The sequence below is a fragment of the Plecotus auritus genome (assembly GCF_963455305.1).
Source record: "Plecotus auritus genome assembly, chromosome: 8".
NCBI classification, from domain to species: Eukaryota; Metazoa; Chordata; class Mammalia; order Chiroptera; family Vespertilionidae; genus Plecotus; species Plecotus auritus.
In genome coordinates, this window is record NC_137782.1 from 81,983,850 (window position 1) to 82,006,874 (window position 23,025).

The 23,025-nt window shown below is 46.5% G+C and overlaps 1 protein-coding gene across 1 annotated transcript in view; it reads left to right on the forward strand.

Moving 5' to 3' along the window:
- Positions 1 to 23,025, forward strand: part of SLC24A3 (solute carrier family 24 member 3) — a 506,585-nt gene that overhangs the window by 292,982 nt on the left and 190,578 nt on the right. Inside the window, exon 3 of the mRNA XM_080684770.1 lies at positions 11,541 to 11,617. Within this exon, the coding sequence (XP_080540896.1) occupies positions 11,541 to 11,617 (77 nt within the window). The remainder of the gene's footprint in view (positions 1 to 11,540; positions 11,618 to 23,025) is intronic.

The following is a 23,025-nucleotide window of genomic DNA, read 5'->3' on the forward strand; positions in this document are numbered from 1 at the left end:
TTCTCTGTAAATGTTGGAGATTAAACCCTTATTGTTGATATCATTGGCAAATATGTTCTCCCATGCAGTGGGCTTTCTTATTGTTTTATTCATGGTTTCATTGTGGTGCAAAAGCTTTTTATTTTGATGTAGTCCCATTTGTTTATTTTCTCTTTACTTTCCATTGCCCTAGGGGCAGTATCAGTGAAGAAGTTCCTTCGACATATGTCTGAGATTTTTCTGCCTGTGGATTCCTCTAGTATTTTTATGGTTTCCCGCCTTAGGTTTAAATCCTTTATCCATTTTGAGTTTATTTTTGTGTATGGTGTAAGTTAGTGATCTAGCTTCATTTTTTTGCATGTCTCTGTCCAATTTTCCAAACACCATTTGTTGAAGAGACTGTCTTGACTCCATTGTATGTTCGTGCCTCCTCTGTCAAATATTAATTGAGCATAGTGATTTGGGTCAATTTCTGGGTTCTCTATTCTATTCCATTGATCTATATGTCTGTTCTTGTGCCACTACCAGGCTGTTTTAAGAACAGTGGCTTTGTAATACAACTTGATATCTGGTATTGAGATCCCACCTACTTTGTTCTTCTTTCTCAGGATTGCTGCAGCTATTCGGGGTCTTTTTTTATTCCAGATAAATTTTTGGAAAGTTCGTTCTAGGTCTGTGAAATATGTCGTTGGTATTTTAATGGGAAGTGCTTTGAATCTGTAGATTGCTTTGGGTAGTATGGACATTTTAATGATGTTGAATCTACCAATCCATGAACATGGTATGTTCTTCCATCTGTTTATGTCTTCCTCTATCTCTTTTTTTAGTGTCGTGTAGTTTTCCACGTATAGGTTTTTTGCCTCCTTAGTTAAGTTTACTTCTAGGTATCTTAATTTTTTTGGTGTGATGGTAAATGGGATTGCTTTTTTAGTCTCTCTTTCTATAAGTTCACTATTGGTATATAGAAATGTCATAGATTTCTTGGCATTAATTTTGTATCCTGCTACATTGCCAAATTCATTTATTAAGTCCAATAATTTTTGATGGAGTCTTTAGGGTTTTCTATGTACAATATCATGTCATCTGTGAATGAGGACAGTTTTACTTCTTCTTTTCCAATTTGGATGCCTTTTATTTCTTCTTCTTGTCTGATCACAATGGCTAGTACTTCCAGTACTATGTTGAACAGGAGTGCTGAGAGTGGGCATCCCTATCTAGTTCCTGTTCTTAGGGGAAATGGTTTTAGTTTTTGTCCATTGAGTATGATGTTGGCTATAGGTTTTTCATATATGGTTTTTATTATGTTGAGCTATGATCCATCTATTCCCACCTTGCTGAGACTTTTTATCAAGAAGGGGTGTTGGATTTTGTCAAATGCTTTTTCTGCATCAATTGATATGACTGTGGTTTTTATCTCTCAATTTGTTTATGTGATGTATCACGTTTATTGATTTGCGGATATTGTACCATCCTTGCATCCCCAGGATAAATCCTACTTGGTCATGGTGTATGATCTTTCTGATGTACTGCTGAATTCGATTTGCTAGAATTTTGTTGAGGATTTTGGCATCTATATTCATGAGGGATATTGGCCTGTAATTCTCTTTCATTGGTTATCTTTTTCTGGTTTTGGTATTAGGGTGATGCTGGCTTCATAGAAGGAGCTTGGAAGTGTTCATTCCTCTTGAATTTTCTGGAATAGTCTGAGGAGAATAGGTTTTAGTTCTTCCTTGAATGTTTGGTAAAACTCTCTTGTGAAGCCATCTGGCCCCGGGCTTTTGTTTGCTGGAAGCTTTTTGATGACTGCTTCAATTTCTTCCATAGTTATCAGCCTATTGAGATTTTTAGAATCTTCCTGAGTGAGTTTTGGGAGGTTGTATTTTTCTAGGAATGTGTCCATTTCCTCCAGGTTGTCCAGTTTGTTAGAATAGAGTTGTTCATAGTATTTTTTAACAATCCTTTGTATTTCTGTGGAGTCTGTTGTTATTTCACCTCTTTCATTTCTGATTTTGTTTATTTGAGTCCTCTCTCTTTGCTTGTTGGTGAGCCTGGCTAAAGGTTCATCAATCTTGTTTATCCTTTCGAAGAACCAGCTCTTGGTTTTGTTGATCTTTTGTATTGTTTTTTTGGTCTCTATGTCATTCATTTCTGCTCTGATCTTTATTATGTCCTTCCTTCTGCTCACTGTGGGCTTTTCTTGTTGCTCTCTTTCTAATTCTTTGAGTTGTAGAGTTAGATGATTTATTACCATTTTTTCTTGTTTTTTGAGGTAGGCCTGTAGAGCTATAAACTTTCCTCTCAGGACTGCTTTCATTGTGTCCCATAGCATTTGCATTGTTGTGTTTTTATTGTCATTAGTCTCCAGGATGTTTCTAATTTCTTCTTTGATCTCATTGATCACCCAATCATTGTTTAATAGCATGCTATTCAGCTTCCAAGTGTTTGAAATTTTTGGAATGTTTTTATTATAGTTTATTTCTAATATTATGCCATTGTGGTCTCAGAAAATGCTTGATATGATTTCAATCTTTTTGAATTTGGGGAAACTGCTTGTGACCCAATATGTGGTCTATTTTTGAAAATGTCCCATGTGCACTTGAGAAGAATTTATAGTCCATGGCTTTGGGGTGAAATGCTCTGAAGATGTCAATTAGGTCTATTTGATCTAGTGCATCATTTAGAATTGCTGTTTCTTTGCTGATTATTTTGTCTAGAGGATTTATCCAGTGATATCAGTGGTGTATTAAAGTCTCCTACTATGATTGTATTGTTGTCGATCTCTCCCTTGATATCTTCCAGGACTTTTTTTTATGTATTTGGGTGCTCCTGCATTGGGTGCATATATGTTTACCAGAGTTATATCTTCTTGTTGAATTCCTCCCTTTAGTATTATGTAGTGGCCTTCCTTATCTCTTGTTATGGCCTTTACTTTGAAGTCTGTTTTATCAGATATAAGTATCACAACACCAGCTTTTTTCTCATTTCCATTTGCCTGAAAAATGTTTTTCCATCCCTTCACTCTCAGTCTGTGTGAATCCTTTGCTCTGAGGTGGGTCTCTTGTAGACAGCAAATATATGGGTCATGTTTTCTTATCTATTCACCTACCCTATGTCTTTTGATTGGTGCATTTAATCCATTTACGTTTAATGTTATTATTGACAAGTACATGTTTGTTGTCATATTTTTCCTTAGTGTTTGTGTTTCTTTCTGCCTTACTCTTTCTTCTTTTTACAGCAGTCCCTTTAGCATTTCTTGCATTGCTGGCTTGGTAGTGATAAACTCTCTTAGCCTTTTTTTGTCTGTGAAGCTCCTGATTCCACCTTCAATTTTGAATGATAGCCTTGCTGGGTATAGTATTCTTGGATTCAGACCCTTGCTTTGCATCACTTTGTATATTTCATTCCATTCCCTTCTGGCCTGGTGTGTTTCTGTTGAGAAATCAGTTGATATTCTAATAGGAGATCCCTTGTAGGTAACTTTCTGTCTCTCTCTGGCAGCCTTTAAGATTCTTACTTTGTCGTTAGTGTTCGCCATTTTAATTATGATGTGTCTTGGTGTCGGTCTTTTGGGGTTCAACTTGTTTGGGGCTCTATGTACTTCTTGGACTTGCATAGTTTTTTTTCTTGCCAATATCAGGGAAGTTTTCTGTCATTATTTCTTCAAACAGGTTTTCTATTCCTTGCTTCTCTTCCTCTCCTTCTGGTATCCCTATTATTCTAATATTGTTTCGTTTTGTGTTGTCTCAAAGCTCCCTTAGGCTCTCTTCTTGCTTTTTAAGTCTTCTTTCCAGTTGCTGCTGTGTTTGTGTGTTTTTTCCTACCTTGTCTTCTAATTCGCTGATGCGGTCCTCAGCCTCTTCTAGTCTAATGTTTAAGCCTTCCATTGTGTTCTTTATTGCAGCTATGTCATTCTTCATCTCCTCTTGGTTTCTTTTCATGTTGGTGACATTCTCATTCAGCTCCTTATAGTTCTCATTGAGTTGTGTGTCATCCATCCGTTTAAACATCCTTATAACCCATTACTCTGAATTCTTTCTCTGTTAAGCTGCTAGCCTCAATTTCATTTAACTCCCTTTCTGGTGACTCCTCTTTTTCTTTCCTTTGGGGATTGCTTTTTTGTCTCCCCATGTTTTCCTGTAATGTTTTAATTGTAGATCCAATTGCTTTGCTACCCAGGTTCTTTTGGTGATGGTGCTACTGGTGTAATCTCTCAGTTCTCCTGGGCTTGGTAATCTAGTATAGCTCCCTACTTGAGCTGTTTGGGTTCTCTTGATGTAGGCCTGCGAGCTTGAGAGGCACAACTGCAGTGTCTAGAAGTCAGCAGCCATGGAGGGGACCGAATTTTTGCTGTCTTGCACCCTTAATTGAAATCACGCGTGTCCAGTGGGGACTCACAGTGACACCAAGGAACTGTCTGTCAAGGTGATGTGGCTCAGGGGGTCTGCACTCTGGAAAGGTGTGACTGTGGTGCCCAGAGTTCTGTAGTTATGGGGTGGGCAGACTCAGCTTTCGCTGCTGCACCTGTGGTGGATAGGCGCTTACTACCAGTGGCGGCTCACAAGAGCACCCGCGGTAAGTTTGCCAGCGAGGCACACTGAAGCACTCTGAAGGGTCCTGGCAGTGTCAAGAGTAAACATTTTTAATGTAGATTCCTATAGGGAATTATTACATTCAAAACAATCTGTTTTCATTGCATTTTTCCAAGGAGGAATGGGCATTCCTTCTTACCACTGAATGTCCTCTTAAGAAGCTACTTAGTGGGTTTCTGCATACATCAGCTTGTTGGTTTGAATTTCTCTGGATCAATAAGCAAACTTGAGAGCATAGCACTGTAGCGCTTGAGTCAGACCCCAGTTCATCCATCTAAACATTCTGCCTCTGATGTTGGCACCAAGGGACATTTTGAGGACCAGAGCAGACCAAGAATGGCATAAATTTCTGAATACCACAGGGCTATTTACCATAAATATTTTATTTCCTTTAATGAAAATTCATTATTGACACAGTTATGGTATTCCTACAAGAGCAACAAATGCAAGTTGGAGGACCTTGCCCCTGCAAATAGGCCTCTTTCTATATATTGCCATGTTTGTGGGCTGAGACCACTACATTATTTGCTATATTTTCTACAGTAGCTACTGGCTTGGAGCCATGAGCAACACTGATACCATGGCTTTTTATTATTGATAAAGAAATATGTTTCTAGTTCATCAAATTATATTTCAGTACCCTGCCAGGCCAAAAGTCCATGTAACTAATGATGGGTGTTCTTCAGTTGCAAAGAATATCTGTTCCCTTCCAGGAGAAAAGCTTGTGGGATGATTGTGTAAAATTTTCTGCCAATATGGAAATGAGAAAAATAGCTCTGAAGTGGAAATCAAGGAACTTCTCATGGGTGTTGGATTAACTTTAGCATCAGGAAAAGGGGGCAGAGACAGTCTACCAACTTGCATCAGGAATGAGGTGGCTCTGTGCTTCTGTTGGCAATGCAGGATGCATCATTTCTCTGTAAGTAAACAGAAGGGAGGCCATTGAGGACTGTTGCCATTATTAGGTGGAAATTCAACTGGATGTGAATGAGTCCTTTGCTAGAAAATGTAACCCTTGTTGAAATGGAGGGGTACAAAAGTGTGAAATTCCTAGTTCCCCTTGTCTAAATATGAGTTTGCCAGAAATAGACTCTGAGGCAGACTCAAGTACAAGTTTATTTGGGAGATGATCCAGATAGGGGAGTCCAGAATTGAGACAGGGAAGGGAAGGCAGCCAGTCAAAGGAATATTATAAAGCCACTTGTCACTGTGGACAACTAGAGCTTGATCCTGCTAAGAATTGGAACCAACAGTGTAGAACACACCTCAGAGTTATCACACTCGAGTAGGTAGGGAGCTGAGTGAGGTTGAGGGCTTCTTCAGATGTTGGCTGAGGGCTTCTTCTCGGGAAAAGAGCCGTATTAATTCTTCAGCATATCCAGCCTTCAGTATCTGGGCAGAGCACCCTTTCTCAGCTTTGGAGATACTGGTGTGGAAGTTGCTTAGCATGAAAGGGGTTGGATCCTAGGAATGTGGGCAGGGCATTGATGTCTTAAGAAACACCCCTTGTCCATATTTCTCCCTCTCCATTTACTAATTAGATACCCAATACTAGGTACTGCATATTTCATAAGTATCACAGTTAATCCTCTTAACCATGTAAACTAGTATTGTTTTTATTCTCCCATTTGCATATTAAGACTGAAAGAGGTTAAGGAATTTCCCTGAGGCCACAGAACTCATGAGTGGTAAAGGGGGGCTTCAAATGTAGGTCTTCAGGCGCTTAGAAAACCCTGGCTGCCTGTGGTAAGCAAATGTCACCACATTAGTATTTGGCTGAAGCAACCTTTCTCAGCAAATTTGATTTCTCAGCAAATTTGATTGGTAATATCTATTTGTTTAGTAGTATTTTTTAAAATCCTCACTTGAGGATTATTTTTCCACTGATTTTCAGAGAAAGTGGAAGAAAGAGGGAAAGACAGAGAGAAATAGTGATGTGAGAGAAACACATCGATTGGTTGCCTCCTGCATGTGCCCTGACCAGGACCCGGGCCTGGGAGGAGCCTGCAACTGAGCTACATTCCCTTGACCCAAATTGGAACCCGGGACCCTTCGGTCCACAGGCCAATGCTCTATCCGCTAAGCCAAACCAGCTAGGGTTTTGATTGATAGTTTGATGGTTCCATCTTCCTTCACAGGGATGCTGCTCATGATCTTGTTTCCACGTACACATCAATCCATTTGAATCCAGAACTTCGTTTCTGGCTTTTGAAGGGAAGGACTGTGCCCTTTAAAGGTGGGGAGGAGGGAGTCAGTTTGCCCTTTCCAATACAGGAATCAACATGGGAGACATGTAATCCCAGTTATGATCTCAGCTTCTCCCCTAACATCTGTCTGAACTTACTGTTTATTTGCTTTCTTTCAGCCTTGATTTACTTATCTGTAAATTAAGGATAATGTTCCATATTGTATAGAAGCAATGAAAAAGCAATAGATATATACAGTATATATTTACAATACTTGATAAAGATGAGTTTCATCCTTAAAATCAGGATACTTAAATTATTGTGTTGAGCTCAAAGAGGGTTGAGGCTTCCCTTGCCGCCCGCCTAACCATTCATCCATTCAACTTGTAACTCCTCAGTGATCAGGACTGTGTATCCTTGTTCTTTCTGGAACTAGGGCTAAGTATGGTACCCAGCACATGGTAAGAGCTGAACATATGTGCATTTTTTTTGCATGTGATGGATTTGTTTATACGTTTTCCAGTGTTAAAACACAGTCCTTAAAATGAGACAACATCCCAGCAGGCAGCAGTTCCCCAGGGCACCCTGCACCCTCCCACTGCCAGACAGTCTCCCTCTTGCATTCCTATGGCTTGCTGAACCTCACTGAGCCTAAGAGGAGGGCACTGAATTGTCTCTGAAATTTTTCCAGAGACTAAATATTTCAAAAATTAAGTTGTGCCTACTAGTATATCAATTTTCACACAGATTCTTTTGTGGATGATTTTGTTCAGGGTCTTCAGTCACGACAAATGCATACATCTGATCAACAAACACTCATTAAGTGACTGTTCTAGGCACGGAGGACACAAAGGGGAATACATTTTCTTCAACCCTAACCACTGTCTAGTGGAGAAGACAGAAGAAACTGAAATTGCTGGAGGCAAGGCCTCATGTACAAAATGCTGCTGCAGTGCCAAGGACTACATCAGTTGTTGCATTACTCAGGGTGGGCCTGGATATGCTGGGTAACAAACAGCCCCCAAGTCACAGTGGCAAGAAGAAGAATAAAAATGTTCAGTCTTACTTATGCTACATGTACAAAATGTACGTATTAGGGTTGTGGGCTTCTGATATCAGTCACTCAGGGATCCAGGCGGATGGGAGATTCACCCCAACATATGTTCCTAAGAATGCTTAGACAAGAAAATGCAAGCTTGTCCAGAAATAGGATATGTTGTTTTACTCACATTCTATTAATTGAAGCAAGTTGCGGGGCCCCACCTAACCTTGAAGGGCACCCACAGGCATACTCCTTCCAGGTCTCAGGAACAAGGAGAATGGGGTATTTGTGAACTGCCTGAATGGCCACCCAAGGTGGAATCCAGTTGTTGGGGAGATTACTGAAGTGTCATTTCTCAGCCAATAAAATGTGTTTATACAAAAAGCATTTCCTGGGAGAAAGAACCGCTGAGTACATTCACACTTGTGTTCACTTTCTCTTTCATGGACCCTGGCCTGGTGGGCACAGGCCATAGGGAAAGAAATGGCAGAGCTCCCGTCCTCAGGGAACTGTCAGTCCAGTTGAGTCAAAGTTACAATAGGCAACAAATGGCTGCAGTTTGGTTGGAATATTATGTGTGAAGTGCTCGCGCAGTACAGGAGGGCCTCAATAAGGTGAGGAAGGCTCTGTGGGAGGCTAGTACTACACCTGCTGGCAAGGTTTCCCCAATGTTCATGTGAGGGGCAGAAGGAGCAACAGGCTTTATCGGGGAGCACAAGACAGATGAATGGTCTAAAGCAGAACTGTGAAGTCACCCCATCGCTGCAGGCGATGAGCTGGGCAGGGTCAGGATTCCAGATTCTTGGGGCAATTCCCAAGAGGCAGTCAATCAAATTCACTAGATATTTTGGTATAAAAGCCCCCTGGAATGAGACAACACACCGCGATTGCCTGGCTCATATTCCTTCTGCTCAGATGTGCTAAGGGAGCTGGGTGTTAGCGGGTGTTAATCTTCATCTTGGCTGCTTCATTTGATCAATAGGCAATTAGTATGTCCAAAGATGCCATAAATGTCCCTGCTGCAGGTGTGTGGGTATTTTTGTATTTTTTGTTTTTTTTCAAAGAAAGCAGAAAACACACTTCATCTCCAGCAAACCTCCATTAAGATTCATCAAACCCAGGTCTCAGGAAAGCAGCCAGGAGAGAGGAGCGGGCCGCTGATTGCTGTTGCCTTGGCAAGGGGAATCCGCTGGGTTCGGGTGCAGTGGTTTCTATGGGAACAGCACTGCTTGACTTTGCTGGCCCCCTGGGGCTGGTGAGATGTACTGAAAGGAAAACTGAGAGGGAGAAAAAAGGAAGAGTCCTGGCTGGTGTTGCTAAATGGTTAGAACATCAGCCTGCACACTAGAGGGTCTTGGGTTCAATTCCTGGTCAAGGGCACGTACCCGAGTGCAAGTTTGATCCCCGCCTCTAGTCAGGGTGCATGCAGGAGGCAACCAATCCATGTGTGTCTCTCACACATCAATGTTTCCTTTCCCCACTCTCTACCCCTCTCTCCCCACTTCCACTCTCTCTAAAAATCAATGGAAAAAATATCCTCACCCCTTGGGGAAGGATTAAAAAAAAAAGAGCAGTAGAAAGAGACTTGGAGGATTCTGAAGGTGTGGTGCAGATGTGGTCCCAACAGCCTGATCATCGGAAGCACCTAGAGGGACATGCATCATGCAGCTGCCTTGGACTAAACACTGTCCTGAAGAAACAGAGAAATAGACGCCAGTGCCAGGCAGTCAGGAATTGGTGATAGGTGGGTTGAAGACCAGAACGGATGTGTCCTTGGCCTCATGCCAGACCAGCATCCCATTATTGTTATAATTACGAGGAATGGTGATACGTAACCCAGGAAACATGGCTAGAGGTACTTCACATACACTGTCTGAACTCTCCCCAGCAAGGATGGCATCCATACACCATCCTACGGATGAAGGAAGTGGGTTTGGAGATAGCCCGTGAGAGGTATAGGTGGGGTCTGACCCCTGACCTGATTCCCCACCTGGGCCCTTATGCAAAATCCAATTAACAACTCAAAGCAAATAATACCTTCTTAAAGCTGAACGAGCATTCTAGCTCTCACCCCTTGACTAAGAAGTGCCCCTGGTTTGTGTGGACTGGGGTCTGAGGAAGCATACCCGAGTGGAGGGCAGCTGGCGGGGGGAGGGCATCAGCACCCCATCAGCTTGTGGGAGGCACTAGAAACCCCACCTTGTTTTAAAGATGAGGAAACTGAGGCCAGAAAGTGCTGGGCAGAGCCTTCCAGTCCAGCGAGCTACCCTGCCTCCTCCATATGCTCTTGTCTTGCACAGCTGCAGTTCTTCTGAAAACACCATCTCCCAGATGTGTTGGTGGCTTGAGTCTGAGTCGGCCAGGTGGGGAGCTTGCTTGATCCTGAGGAAGCAGCTCTGTGCTCTGGTAGCTCTGTTCTTGAACCGTTGGGCAACCTGGGTAAGGCTGACATTCTCCACCCCGGTCAGTGCCCAGGGTCAGCTCCCTTCAGCGTTTTTCAACCCACGGATACCTAGTAAAGGTGTCTGCTGTGTGCACTAACTGTTCTCTGTGTTCCTGGGAGTAGTAAGGAGGAGCCTCGGGCCATTTGTCAGATGGCTGTAGGCAAACTGAGGCTAAGAGAGGAAAATACACGCCACCAAAGGCCAGCCATGGGAGTGCTGGCATCGAGCCCCACAGATGCCCAATTGAGGAGCCTTTCCTTGGCCCCAGGCTGACCACTTCCTTAGGAAGGTTAAATACCATCATTCCAACTGCTTTAGAACCACAGCAAAGCAGCACTTCATGAAATAGCGGCATGTGCATTGATAGGCTGTGTGGATAGTGCCTAAACGGGCTGATGAGGTCAATAATAAGCATTAGGGGCCTCCTCCAATGAAGCTACTGCCCAGTGCGTCTCCATTGAGGGCTCTTACATTCTCTGTGACCTGGATGACGTGGTAATGTCCTTTGCAAATGAGCTACCATGCTGGGTTCTGTGGGTCAGTCGTTAATATAACAACACGTTACCATGTTGCTAACTAGGGTGTAAATCTTAATATCCAGGCCCTGCCATGCTGGGTTCAGAATGCAAGTCCCAACAGCAGTTTATCCAGACCTTTAAGCTTGGCCCAGAGCCTCCCTTCTGCCACCTCCACCCCATGCTCACTGCCATGTGCTGATGCCAGTTATGCATGAGCAAGTTATGGTCTCTTGTTCCTACTCATAAAGACACCCTGCACTTCCTCTCTCCCAGTTCCTACACAAGGGAGGCTTGGAAGATGACAGGGGTGGGGGACACCGGCTATAGTGGACACTGGGCATTGCCACGCCATACACGTGGATGGTTTCCTGAGGCTCCTGCGACTCTGTTCAGGCCCTTCTCCGGTCCCAGGAACTAGACTTGGCCATTGCAGGGCTGGATAGTAGTTCACGTATTTTCTCACTAACACTTTAAGTGGCGACCTAAAGACCACCCTGATGTTGAAGTGCTGAGTGAATAGAGTAGTGTGCATAATGGATCATGAAAATATCTCTTGGGGCAGAGTCCCAGGTGCTTTAAGACAACTGTAGTTTGTTGCCTACCTTCTAATCTGCAGGAAACACTAAATTTCCAGTTCGAGGTCTGTGAATAGACAGATATCATTTTTTCTCATCCAAGTTCACGGACCCCCTATTAACATGAGGACTGGCAGACTGTCCCGACCCCCAGCACAGAGAACGCTGTCATCTGTACTGAGCTGGTTTTCTCTCTCTGTTCTTCAGCCCTGCATGAGTTCCCCAGTGACATCTTCACCAACGAGGACCGGAGACAGGGAGCAGTGGTTCTCCATGTGCTCTGTGTAAGTACCTTCTCGTGGCTCTGCTGGAGGGTCCCCGGGGAGGCCTGGCTGGGGGGTGGGCAGTGGTGCCCGCACCAGCATCGCCCCTTCCTCCTATGGGAGCCTTGTGGGGGCAATTTCTCAGTGTACCCTCTTTAAAAGGCCATGGGTTCATAAGCTGGCAGGCATCTGTATACATTCTGTTCTTGATATCGCACCCAAAGCGTGAACTCCAAGGTCAAACCGACCTGCTCCACACTACTCAACTATGCTCGCTCTCTCTGCTCAGATGTCACCCCCTTGGGCAACCCTTTCCTACCCAGCCTTTATGTTGTTATATGTTCATTTGCTTATTGTCAGTCTCACTGACATGTAAGTCTCAGGAGAACTGGGACTTGGTTTTGTATGCGGCTTAATTTCCCCACCTGTTCCTGGCATGTGGCAGGGGCAGAGTATTTGTTAAGTCCATGGATTAAGTGTAATGGCAACAGATACGGTGCCTGGCATGTAGTAGGTGATCACTAAAGTTTGTTCTGGCTCTGAACACCCACCACTGCCCTAGCATGTCTTCTGCAAAGGTCTTTGATTTCCCTCGAACCCATTGGGAGAGTTTGGAGAGGGGATGTGTGGAGATACGTCTAAGGAGTGGCGGAGAAGCCAAAAGACCCGGCCAGGTTCTGAACAAGGTGCGGCACTGTGCGCTTTCATCTCCGGGATGCTATCATCTGGATATTTATTGCTGTGAACAAAATTCTCCAAATTCCGTGACATACCCAATAACCACTTTACGTTGCTTCTGGGTTCTGTGGGTCAGTTGTTAAGAAAGGGCCTGGGTGGGTCGATGTGGATGGTGGTAGTGACATGCATGGCTGGGGCTGGGGCCACTGCTGCTGGAGGACCGCCCCCCCCCCCCCAACCCTGAAAGGGCTGTCCACACTCATGTCTAGGGTCCAGGCTGAGCACTGGCTAGGCTGGAACTGTTGACCAGAGCACCTCCCTGCGGCCGCTCCAGCATGGCTTCATGGGGGGCTCCAAGAGGGGGCCTTACAGTGAACATGGAGGGAACCTCACGGCCTGTAATGCCCAAGCCCCTAAGTCACAGGCATCTATGACTCAAGGGGAGGGGACAGAGACCTCAGTTTTCAATGCACACCTGGACTCTGGAGTCTGACCAGGCATGGGCTTGGAGCCAGCTCTGCTGTTCTCACTTTGTGTGTGGCTTCTGACAAGATATCTAACCTCTCTGGGCCCCTAGGCTGCCCAAAACCTGACCCCTTCACGCTGAAAGCCATCAGTTCTTCAGGTCTTTCCTCACTCACCTCAACCCCCAGAACCACCTCCCCTGGGGGAAAAAAAAGGCATGAGGAATCCCTTTTAAGCAAAGACAATCTCTAAAAATACCAGGTGATGAAGTTGGCACTCTGCAGTCCCCCTGCCCATTAGGAGAGCCCATGCACAGAGCGACTAATACGGATGCCAGCTGCCGCCCTCGGCACCAGGGAGGCTCCCTGTCGAAAGGCTGAGGAGACCCAGGCACTGAGCTGGTCCAGAATTCCCTGGGAGCCATCAGCTCCCTGTGCCTCGACATCTGAGCGATGAGGTTGCTACTCTGGACACAAACAGTGCAAGCTCCCTCCTCCCGGGCCACGTTGCCGCCTGCAGCTGGCAGGGCCCTTCCTCCCAACACCCCGCGCACCCTCCGATGCCATCCCAAGGCAGAGGAGGGTGCGTTTGCCTTGCTCTTCATGACTCAAGGATGCCTGTAGCCTCTTCTGTCTGTGACCACGAATTCCCAGGTGGCATGAAGGCCAAGTGTACAAAAGCCCTAACCCTAACTCTCCCCTAGCCACTTCCCGAGAGTCGGCAGAAACCTGCAGCTTAGCACCTTGTCATCATTGGTATCTAATACTGCACCTAGCCCCTGCCCTGGGCCCTGCATTGAAGAAACCCCAGGGCAAGGAGTCTAGGGGCCAAGGAAAGCATCCACCCCTTTGAGACCATGCTCCAGGCACGTGGAACTTCAGAATTCTCCACCCAAACAGCAGTGCCTGCTGCCAAGGCCTGGGTGGGCCTCCTCCCCAATCCACCTCTGAGAGGGAAGAGACCAGGTGCAGAAGCTTGAACTTGCTTCCTGGGGTATCCACATGCATGCCCGTGGTGCAGGGAGGCATCGGGCTCAGACCAGGAGGAGGGCACCTCTTCTCTATGGCAGGGGCACAGGTTAGGGTGGGCCTGCCAGTACCTTCCCCAAGGTCAAGGACAGAATCTTGCCTATGCTTTCCACAAGAGCATTAAGATCCCCCAATATGACATAAGCCTCACCAGGGAAGCCCCTTTGTACAGTGCCCAGTGCCTTGAACAACAAACGCTGCCCAGTTTAGTGCAGGGTTAAGTGATGCTTTTCATCCCCTTCACCCACCATGGTGCCCAGCGCATTTGGCATGCTCAGGAATCGTTACATGCACATGTGAGACTGGATGTGAGAAGACACGCTGCCAGGACTAACCTGTAGGAACAGATGAATGGGTTAGACCAGTGGTCGGCAAACTCATTAGTCACAGAGCCAAATATCAACAGTACAACGATTGAAATTTCTTTTGAGAGCCAAATTTTTTAAACTTAAACTATATAGGTAGGTACATTGTTATTAACTTAATTAGGGTACTCCTAAGCTGGCCTTTGCTAAAAACATCCTCAATCTGATTGAGGTACACTCAAGGGGCCAAAGAGCCACATGTGGCTCGCGAGCCGCAGTTTGCCGACCACTGCGCGGGAGCTGAGAATAGATTTCCTGCACTCAGCCATCAGGGGGCCTTTCTGAGCCCCTGCAATGTGGGAGTGCTGGGCTGGCCCCTTCTAGAGACCCGAGAGGCAGCCTCACCCGCAGGAACCCACTGCCCTGGGGGAGGCCCACTAATGGACACTCCAGCCATGCATCATCTGTGCCGTGTGATGTGGGAATGCAGAGAAGGCAAGTCCCACGTTGGGAGGCAGTTACACTGAACTTGAAAACTGGGTAGGCATTTTCCAACAATGACAGGAGCAAAGGGGTTCCAGGCAGGAGCAGGACACCTGTGATGAAGGATATAGAGACTGGAGAGTCCCTGGCGCCTGGAGTGAGCAGGAACCAAGGACCTGGAGGGGAGTGGAGAGGGTGGGCCTCACCTGGAGGCACCACAAGGTGGCTCAGTTGCTGAGTTAGAAGTGGCAGGAAGCAGATTCAGGATCTTGCCATCCCTCCTTGCTCAGGAAGCAGGGTCAGCCATAGCCGGAGGGGACCAGAGTGGCCAGCCCTCCATCAGGTGAGAAAGACCCAGGCCGGCCACAGAGAGAGGCTCAGGGACCTTTAGGCAGGGCTCCCTGAGGAAGACCCCAGATCTGGGAGGGACATGAGAAGGGGTGAGGGGACTGAGCATCATCCAACCACCTCTAGGCCACTGAAGAGCTATGTCTGCCTCCTCCAGGGAAGGGAGGGTCTCAGAGGTGTATTCTGTTACCCTGGGCTGCCCTGGGAAGGGCCACAGGCTGTTCTTTCATGGGATTAACTGCCGTCCTTTTAGATCTCAAGCAGAGAGCAGAGTCCTTTCAAATCATACTCTAAGTGTTGGTATCCAACTCATCCTTCCCCTTTCCACCTGGGCCCCGTGAGCGGGCTGTTCCTGTGAGGCCGCATAAAGCCGTGGCCTTCAACCTCAGGTGTGCACTGGCCCTTGAACCCCCCAGAACAATCTTAAATATCCAACCTGCTTCTCTTTTTCTTGCTTTTTTCCATAAAAATACTAACTTCTTTTGTGTATGATTTGTAGAAATCAGCCATTTCTGGTTAAACTTTTCAAACACTGTAGATTTAATTTTTCCTTGAATCTTTCTGATTTTATCAATTTCAGAAGCCCTAAATCCTGGGATTACAGTAAAGAGAGATTTCTATTCCTTCTGACTATTCTTTATATATGGGCTCCCTGACTAGAGTGGGTAATTCATTATCTGTACAACTGTCAACAATGAATAACCCCAAGGAAACACACTAGTCTTCGGACTTGCTTTGTAGCCAATCTGTTATAATGTTGAGACACTAAACACAGCGTTTCCTGTTTCTTAGGAAATTCGCACCCCGTAATCTAGAGGAACTGACCCCAAACAGAGGAAGAAGCCTGTGGATAATTTTCTAGGACCATAGTTTGTTTGTGATTTATAAGCATCTTGTGAAATTTCACTAATTATCCCGCATGTCCATAGCTGAATCATTGAGATTATAAGCCAAGCTATACATTTTCTCTTCCAGTAAAAGCAGCTTTCAGTAATCAGTGTTTGAAATTCTTCCTCAAAATGGGTCTGTTTTTAATAAATCAACCTCCACAGCAGAAATAAATACCTTGTCAGCTTTGGGAAAGGATTCTTCCTAGGCTTCAAGCCTTCTTTTCAGGTGTTTAATGTAATCCCTCTCTTTCGGCGGGAGGATGTTTCTGTGTGCTGTGTGTGAAGTGGTACAAAGTGAATGTGTAGCCCTTCTGAAGGCAATGTTCTGCTAAGTGAGTCTGTTTGGAAGAAGGGTCCAGCCACTGATTCAGCAACTCGGACCCATCCATGGACCAACCCAGGAAGGAAATATCAACCAGAAAGTTCCCGGTGTCCATCTTCATATTCTAAAACCTAGACACGCTCTGAGGAGCCAAGGCAACTCAGGCATTGAGTCTGTGTGTGCAGAAGGCTCTTCTTCCTCCAGGGAGCAGTCAGGGCAGCCACCCTCGGGCCCCCAGGGTGGCAAAAGGGATGTGTGGGCCATAGGGAGGTGCCTGGCCATCTGATCTGAGGCCTGCTCTGTCCAGCGGTGGGGATTCCCTTGTCCACAACTCCATCTTCACGGCACCCGGTGTGCAGTGCCGACTTTAGGAGCTCACATGTACTAAAAAGGGGTGGGCTCCACACAGGGTGGGCCATTTGGGGAGTTCAGGCAGGATTCTTGGGCTGGGCCGTCAAGACAGGACTCGCGCATGTGCAAGTTCTCCAGGGAAGGCAACAGGACCATAGCTGCTGATCCCTGTGGCATCTCTGTAGGTGATGTCTGGGGCTGGACCTCAAGGTTTGTGGTCTCCCCCAAACCTCCAGCTCCTGTCCACATTTCTCTCCCCCAAACCTCCAGCTCCTGTCCACATTTCTCTCCGCCTCCTCCTCCAGCCAAGTTTTTAATCTGGTCGGGAAATTGGGGGAATTCCCTGTGAGCCTGCATTCAATTCTCTCTTATTCCCAGTTCATTTTAGAGTCAAGAATTTGCTAATTCTTGTTTCATGATTCCACTAAGACCTCCTTGCTCCCCAAAGCCACAGTGGAAACCAGTCGGCATTGGAGGAAGGCCCTCGAGTAGAGGTGGTGAAGTATGATTGGGATGTGACGGGGAGGAAGGTTATTCATATATCACCCTCCCCATGGGATTGTGGGTTTTCTAGGTCCATTCCCTATTTCCTCTCTGTGGCGGTATTCCAGGCCAAGCACAGTGCCTAGATGGCCTACGTCCCTAACTCCACCCCCCCACCCCCGGCCCCGCACCTCCATCTCCACACAATCTGCACCCCTTGCAGGCCTTGACACTACCTGGTGTGCTCGGTGCACCTGCTCTGCTTGCTCGCTCCCTACCTGTACTGTTCACTATTTCTTAGTTCACAGCCCCAGAAGTGTCTGATGGGCCCAGCTCATAGGTTTCCTGCCTGACATGCGAGCCCAGCCGGCCTGGGTCAGGTCCTAATCACTTGTTGTGATGGAAGGACAGGGCCTCCTTCAGAAGGTGCAGGGATGGCCAAACTCCTGATGGCGAGTCTGGGCTCTGCCAACTCAACCCCAAAACTAACCCCTCTACCCTGCGTGAGAGTGCACACTAATTTGGATGTGTTCTTGGAGAAAGGAGTTGGTCTGGGGAGAGCCCACGTCCCAAATGGGAAAGGCTACCTTACTCCTCTGAGCTTCCAGTTCCTCTTTGGTCCTGGGGGAGAAGGCTATCTGGAAGGGCCTCACCAAGGAATCCATTTCCTTGGGGCCTGAGCCTCTCTCAGTTATCTCTGCTGTTTAATTTTATTATCTGGAGGAATGGTTGCTCTGGGCAGGCTCCCTTCCCTGGGGTCCAGATTGCTTTTGTTAAGAGCCAGAGAATAAACTACTTAATTCAATAGCTGGTTCTTAGGGGCAGAAGAGCCAGGGTACAAGCAGGAGGTGGAGAGGGCTCCTTCCAGCTCCACCCAGCCCGCCTCCCAGCCCTGGGAGAGGCAGCTTTGCATATCAAAGCTATCCGGCCACCTCAGCCCCAGGGGTTATGTTTTTCTCTCCAGGAGTTATCCTTGGGTTCTCTGGGCTTTGAGACTCTACTTCTATGGCCCAGCACTAATAGAACGTTCTGTGCTGATGAAAATGTTCTCTGTCTGCACTCTCCAGTGTGGTAGCTGCTGGCCACCTGTGGCCACTGAACATTTGAAATATGGTTAGTGTGACTGAGGAACTGATTTTTAGTTTTATTTGATGTTAATATAAATTTAATTAGCCACGTGTGCCCTGGACGGCATAGAGATGAGTTCTAATTTCGCCCCATCTTCCCTCCCTTTGATTATGTTGTTAACTTGAAATCAAGAAGCAGAGATGGCCAGGGAAAAGGTCACTAGCAAAGGATGCACGGAAGGCACCTTGGGGCCACCACTGTGGGATGTTCTGTGAGGAGAAAGGACGCCTAGGAGTAAGAAAATTTATATGTCCCTAACAAGCTCCCGTGCTGTGGACCGAGTCACAGAACTGCTCCCGACCTCAATTTCCATTTCTGTAAAGTGGGAGCACATAGTAGGTGCTCAGTAAATGCTGGATTATTTATTTACTTATTTATTTAGTCTTCATCGTCTCCCCACCCCACACCCCTGTGCGGCAGCTCACTTGTGAACCCATCCCCAAACTCCTCCTGTCAGGGGATCAGAGCTAGATCCATTTGGTGACAGCGGGTCCTGTGAGCTACAGGACAGGGGTCGCAAGGCCTCTCTGTAGCTGGCACGCCCAGGGCTCTGGGCAAGGGGCTGCTGCAAGCATTTCGAGTTTTAAGGGGACCTACATGATCTGGTCAGCAATGTTTCAGCAACAACTCACTTGCTGGGCAGACATGTTTAGTGTTTAGTTAAGGGATTTCACCCTAGAAGAGAAAAATGATTAGAAGAGCTTGTGGAATTCGCTGTTTACTCTTGGAAAAGTGCTGAGCATGTCCTTAATTTGTCAGTGTCAACACACAGCTAAAACCGGTGTGCAGAGAGGATTAACAGAGAGAGTAAATTGTTCTATTTTGATAGATCTAAGTTACTCCCGCCCCTCTTTGCTCCCAAGACTTCTTTCCAAAGGCCCCGGCCTGGCCATGAGGCCCATGCGCTGCACTCGGGCTTGCTGTGGATGGACTTCCCAGGACCCCGAGCTGGAGATAAAGTGTGATCCCTTAGAGCAAGCATGTCAAACTCAAAGGCTAACACGGGCCAGATACGGTTTAAGCTTATGTGGGCTGCAAAAGAACACACAAAAGCTTCAGTTTTCATACAAACGTAGGTTTATTTCAGTAGAGACATGCTGAATATAAAGGGCTGAAATAAATGAGTAATCATTAACATAAAATAATAGAACATTTTAATAAAAATTAATATTTTTTTGATCATTAACTTACCAGACACTGCATAACTGCACAAATTAATAAGCATAATGCAAATAAACCTGTTTTTCTTGTTCTTCGAAAGCTAAATATTTCGTTTTGCGCACACCAAACAAGTCGGTCCAAGACTAATGACGTGGCAGTCGGCTGCTAAAATATTCGCTGCTAGTATTAGTGCGCCTGCCTGTAAGGTGCGTAAGGGAAATGAATGCAACACGATTATAGTAATCAGTCATTAGCAAATGTTGTAGTTCGTTATTAATAACGAGGCCTGGTGCACGAAATTTGTGCACGGGTAGGGTCCCTAGGCCTGGCTGGTGATCAGGGCTGATCGGACCTTCCTGCTGCCAGCTGAGACCTCAATTCTGCGCTGCCTCCTGGTGGTCAGCACATGTCATAGCTAGCGATGGAACTCCCAGTCTCCCAGTCAAACAATTTGCATATTAGGCTTTTATATATATAGATTATGTATAACAGGATATGGTAAAAATTAAGTTACAAAATTTTTATTAAAACATTTCTTACATACGGTTATATTGGCTAGGCCGCAAAAATATTCCTTGTGGGCTGCATGTGGCCTGCGGGCTGCGAGTTTGATATGCTTGCCTTAGAGCCTGCACTGGAACAAGACCCATCTGAGTTTCAGCCCTGGCTTTTCCACTTATTAGCTACATAGCCACGGGCAAGTTGCTTGGCCTTTCTGAGTTTGTTTCCTCACGTGTCCCTGGAGATACATACCCACTGCATCAGGTTGCACCCACTTCATCAGGTTGCTTTGAGGAATACGGAAAGACAGGTGTGCCAAGCTCTTAGCAAGGTGTCTGGCACTGCATGGATAATACCCCACCTGTACCCCTTAGTTCTTGCAACTTGTATGTGCCCGCCTGACTTCTGCCTGACTCCCAATATCCAGCCCCTGATACTTGACTTCTTCTGGTCCCCAGAATGCAGGACAGCCCAGAAATAGCCCTCAGAGAAGGGGTGGTAGATAAATACCTCATTTCCCTGGTGCCTCAGTTGGGCTAAATGAAACACGTGTTCCACCCTATCTCCCAGAGTTGGTTGAGCAGGGTAAGTTGTAGGTGCCAACCCAGTACCTTGTTTGAAAGCATCTTGATTAGCTGTCTGATCTCCAACTCATTTTCCTGCTGTCTCTTGCTGCTTTCTGGGGTCTCCCCGCCCAGTGAAAGGACTTGCACTGGAATCCTGGTATCCAGTTCTCTCCTGAGGCACCGAATGCATATCACCTACCATTATTATTATGCCCATTTGGTCCCTCTCTAGAACCCATGAGGCTAAGGAGATGCAAGATTCTGAGTTTCACATTCCTTCTAGACTTCCCCAGACCAAGGTGTGACTGAGTTCACCTATGGTCTCTGTGGCTCATGTCTTGACCCCAATGCCATACAGAAAGGAAGCCAGGGGAATGGGCTTTGGAGCAGACAGTTTCCAAATTTGATCTAATGAGGAGCCCCAGATGGTGATGGGAGAGAGCATGTGCATTGTTTAGATAGTAAACGTATTCTGTTGGAGACCAGCCACCTGCAGGGTGCTGTGTGTCCCCCTCCATCTTATTTATCTAATTTATTTCTTGGTCCACCCATCCCTATCTATGTATTTTTTTTAATTCATTTTGTTTATAGAAGATAAACTTTGTGTTCCTCTGAGATGACATTGCCAACAGTCACAGTTTGTATACAATAACTATGAATGGACAACTTATACTTTTGTAGCATTTTCTCTCTGAAAAGTATACGTTTAAAAGCTAAGTAAACAATGAGGTAACACCATTTGGATTCATCACATGTCCTAGCTTAAAGAACTAGTCTTTAGCAAATATTCAAAAAATCAATTTGGATGAAATAGTCAATTAAATGCTCTCATTTATCAGAAAACACTCCATGCATTTTAAATGCTGGTGCTCAGTGGTTTTGCTTAACAGTTTCCTGATGATTCTGTTTTACGGAGAACCTTATGCAAGACCTGCTATTTATCATGGCTCCAGATGACAGAATAAATGCTATCCAGAGGGAACTTTGTATCCCCTCTATTTATCATCCCTCCTACCTGGTATAGGAGTTCTAAGTTTAACAAAAAACCTGACCTTAAAGCCCAGAAGCTTCTGTACCCAGGGATGCAGATCTGCAGCCTGTTCCACAGTCTAAGGAGTCATTTCCTCCCTGCAGATCTGCACTGGAAGAACTCTTGTGGCCGAGACAGGTGTCTCAGTTGGGGCTCCCCCAGAAGCTGACCTGAAACAGAGAGTCCAGGGCAGGTGCTTCCTTTAGGGGATGGTCCCAGGAAGCACTCTTCAGAGGCGGGGAGGGGGGGAAAGGCAGCCCATAAGGGCTGTGTGGTAAGGCCAGTGACTCCTGAGGGCAGGGATGCTGAGCTTATGCCCCACCCCCTGGACTGGCACATAGTGGAGAACATGACCTTCCACCGAGGAGCCCAGTGGAGGTGCAGGGGCCTGCAATGTGTAGCCCCTGCCTCCTGTCAGGGCTGGCAGAAGGCTGCTTCCATGGAGGCAAGCTGCTCCAAAGCCCTCTGGCCCACAGATGGAAGTTGTCCAATTGTCATGCCAGGAACATGAGTGCCAGGGACAGGGGTGGGCACTGCCAGTGTCTGCCTGACACATACCAGCTGGGCTGCCCCAAATAGGAGCGGACTTGCACCTGTGCCCACACCTTGATGTCATCCTGAAGATCCTGGCTGGCGACTTCCCCTGCGTCTTCTCCCAGTTCCCCCTTCCACACACAGGGTGGTGTGTGTGCTTGAGGTTCAGATGCCACCAGTGTCCCCCGGGGTGGAGAGTAGAAAAAGATGGCATCCCCTCATCCAGTGAACTGCGGGGAGTCTGTAGCTGCCCAGCTCCCACACTCCTCATGGAGAACTGTTCATACGCCTTCCCTCTTCCCCACCACTGCCCACACACACACTCCAGAGGACTTTTCTTCCTATCCAGCCCTTCACATTTCCTTTCCTATCCAGTGAGGCGAGAAGAGCAAAGGTCTTGCCTTGTCCCAACACCTTTGTCTCTTTTAATGTGTTTCCTCCAGTGCTGCATCTGACTTTGGACTTGACAAGTTCTGTTAGTTCTGCCATTTCTCAGGATTAGGGTGAAGGTCAAGGGTGCAAGCCCTGACTGCCACCTACTGCCTGGGTGGCCTTTAATACTCTGGGCCTCTGTTTTCCCACTGGGGTATGGGGATGAGGCTAATCTACCTCACAGGAACTTTATTGTGGGATACGATAAAGCATGTGCTATCTCAGTCCAGTGCCTAGAAAATGATAGGTACCAGACAGTGTTAACTCCTAATATTTTCATTGTTCTACTCTGCATCAATCTGTGGGTACCTTTTGTCCAGTGTCCATCAAGATGGTCTTCTAGCTCATGTTCCCTTCCAGTCCAAATCAGGCAGTCCTAGCACCAGATCAACATCTTGAGTGCAATGTCCAGGCTATGCCTTTCTCAGACGTCTTCCCCAGCAATGGAAGGGGAGGGGAGGGGAGGGTTTCAGTGTCAGACTGCTGGGTTCAAATGTCAGCCTCACCTCTCTTTAGGAACATTGCCTTGGAGCAGTCACTTGCTTCTCTTTGCCTTATTTTTCCTGTAACGTGAGGATAATGACAGGCTGTGCTTCCGCAAGCTCTCCGTGTGGGGGTTAGAGAAATCAGTCCTACTAAGTGCATGGCACACAGCCTGGCACTCAGGACGTGCTCAGTAACTGTCAGTCATTGCCATTATTGTCATTTCGGTGTCCCCACCATC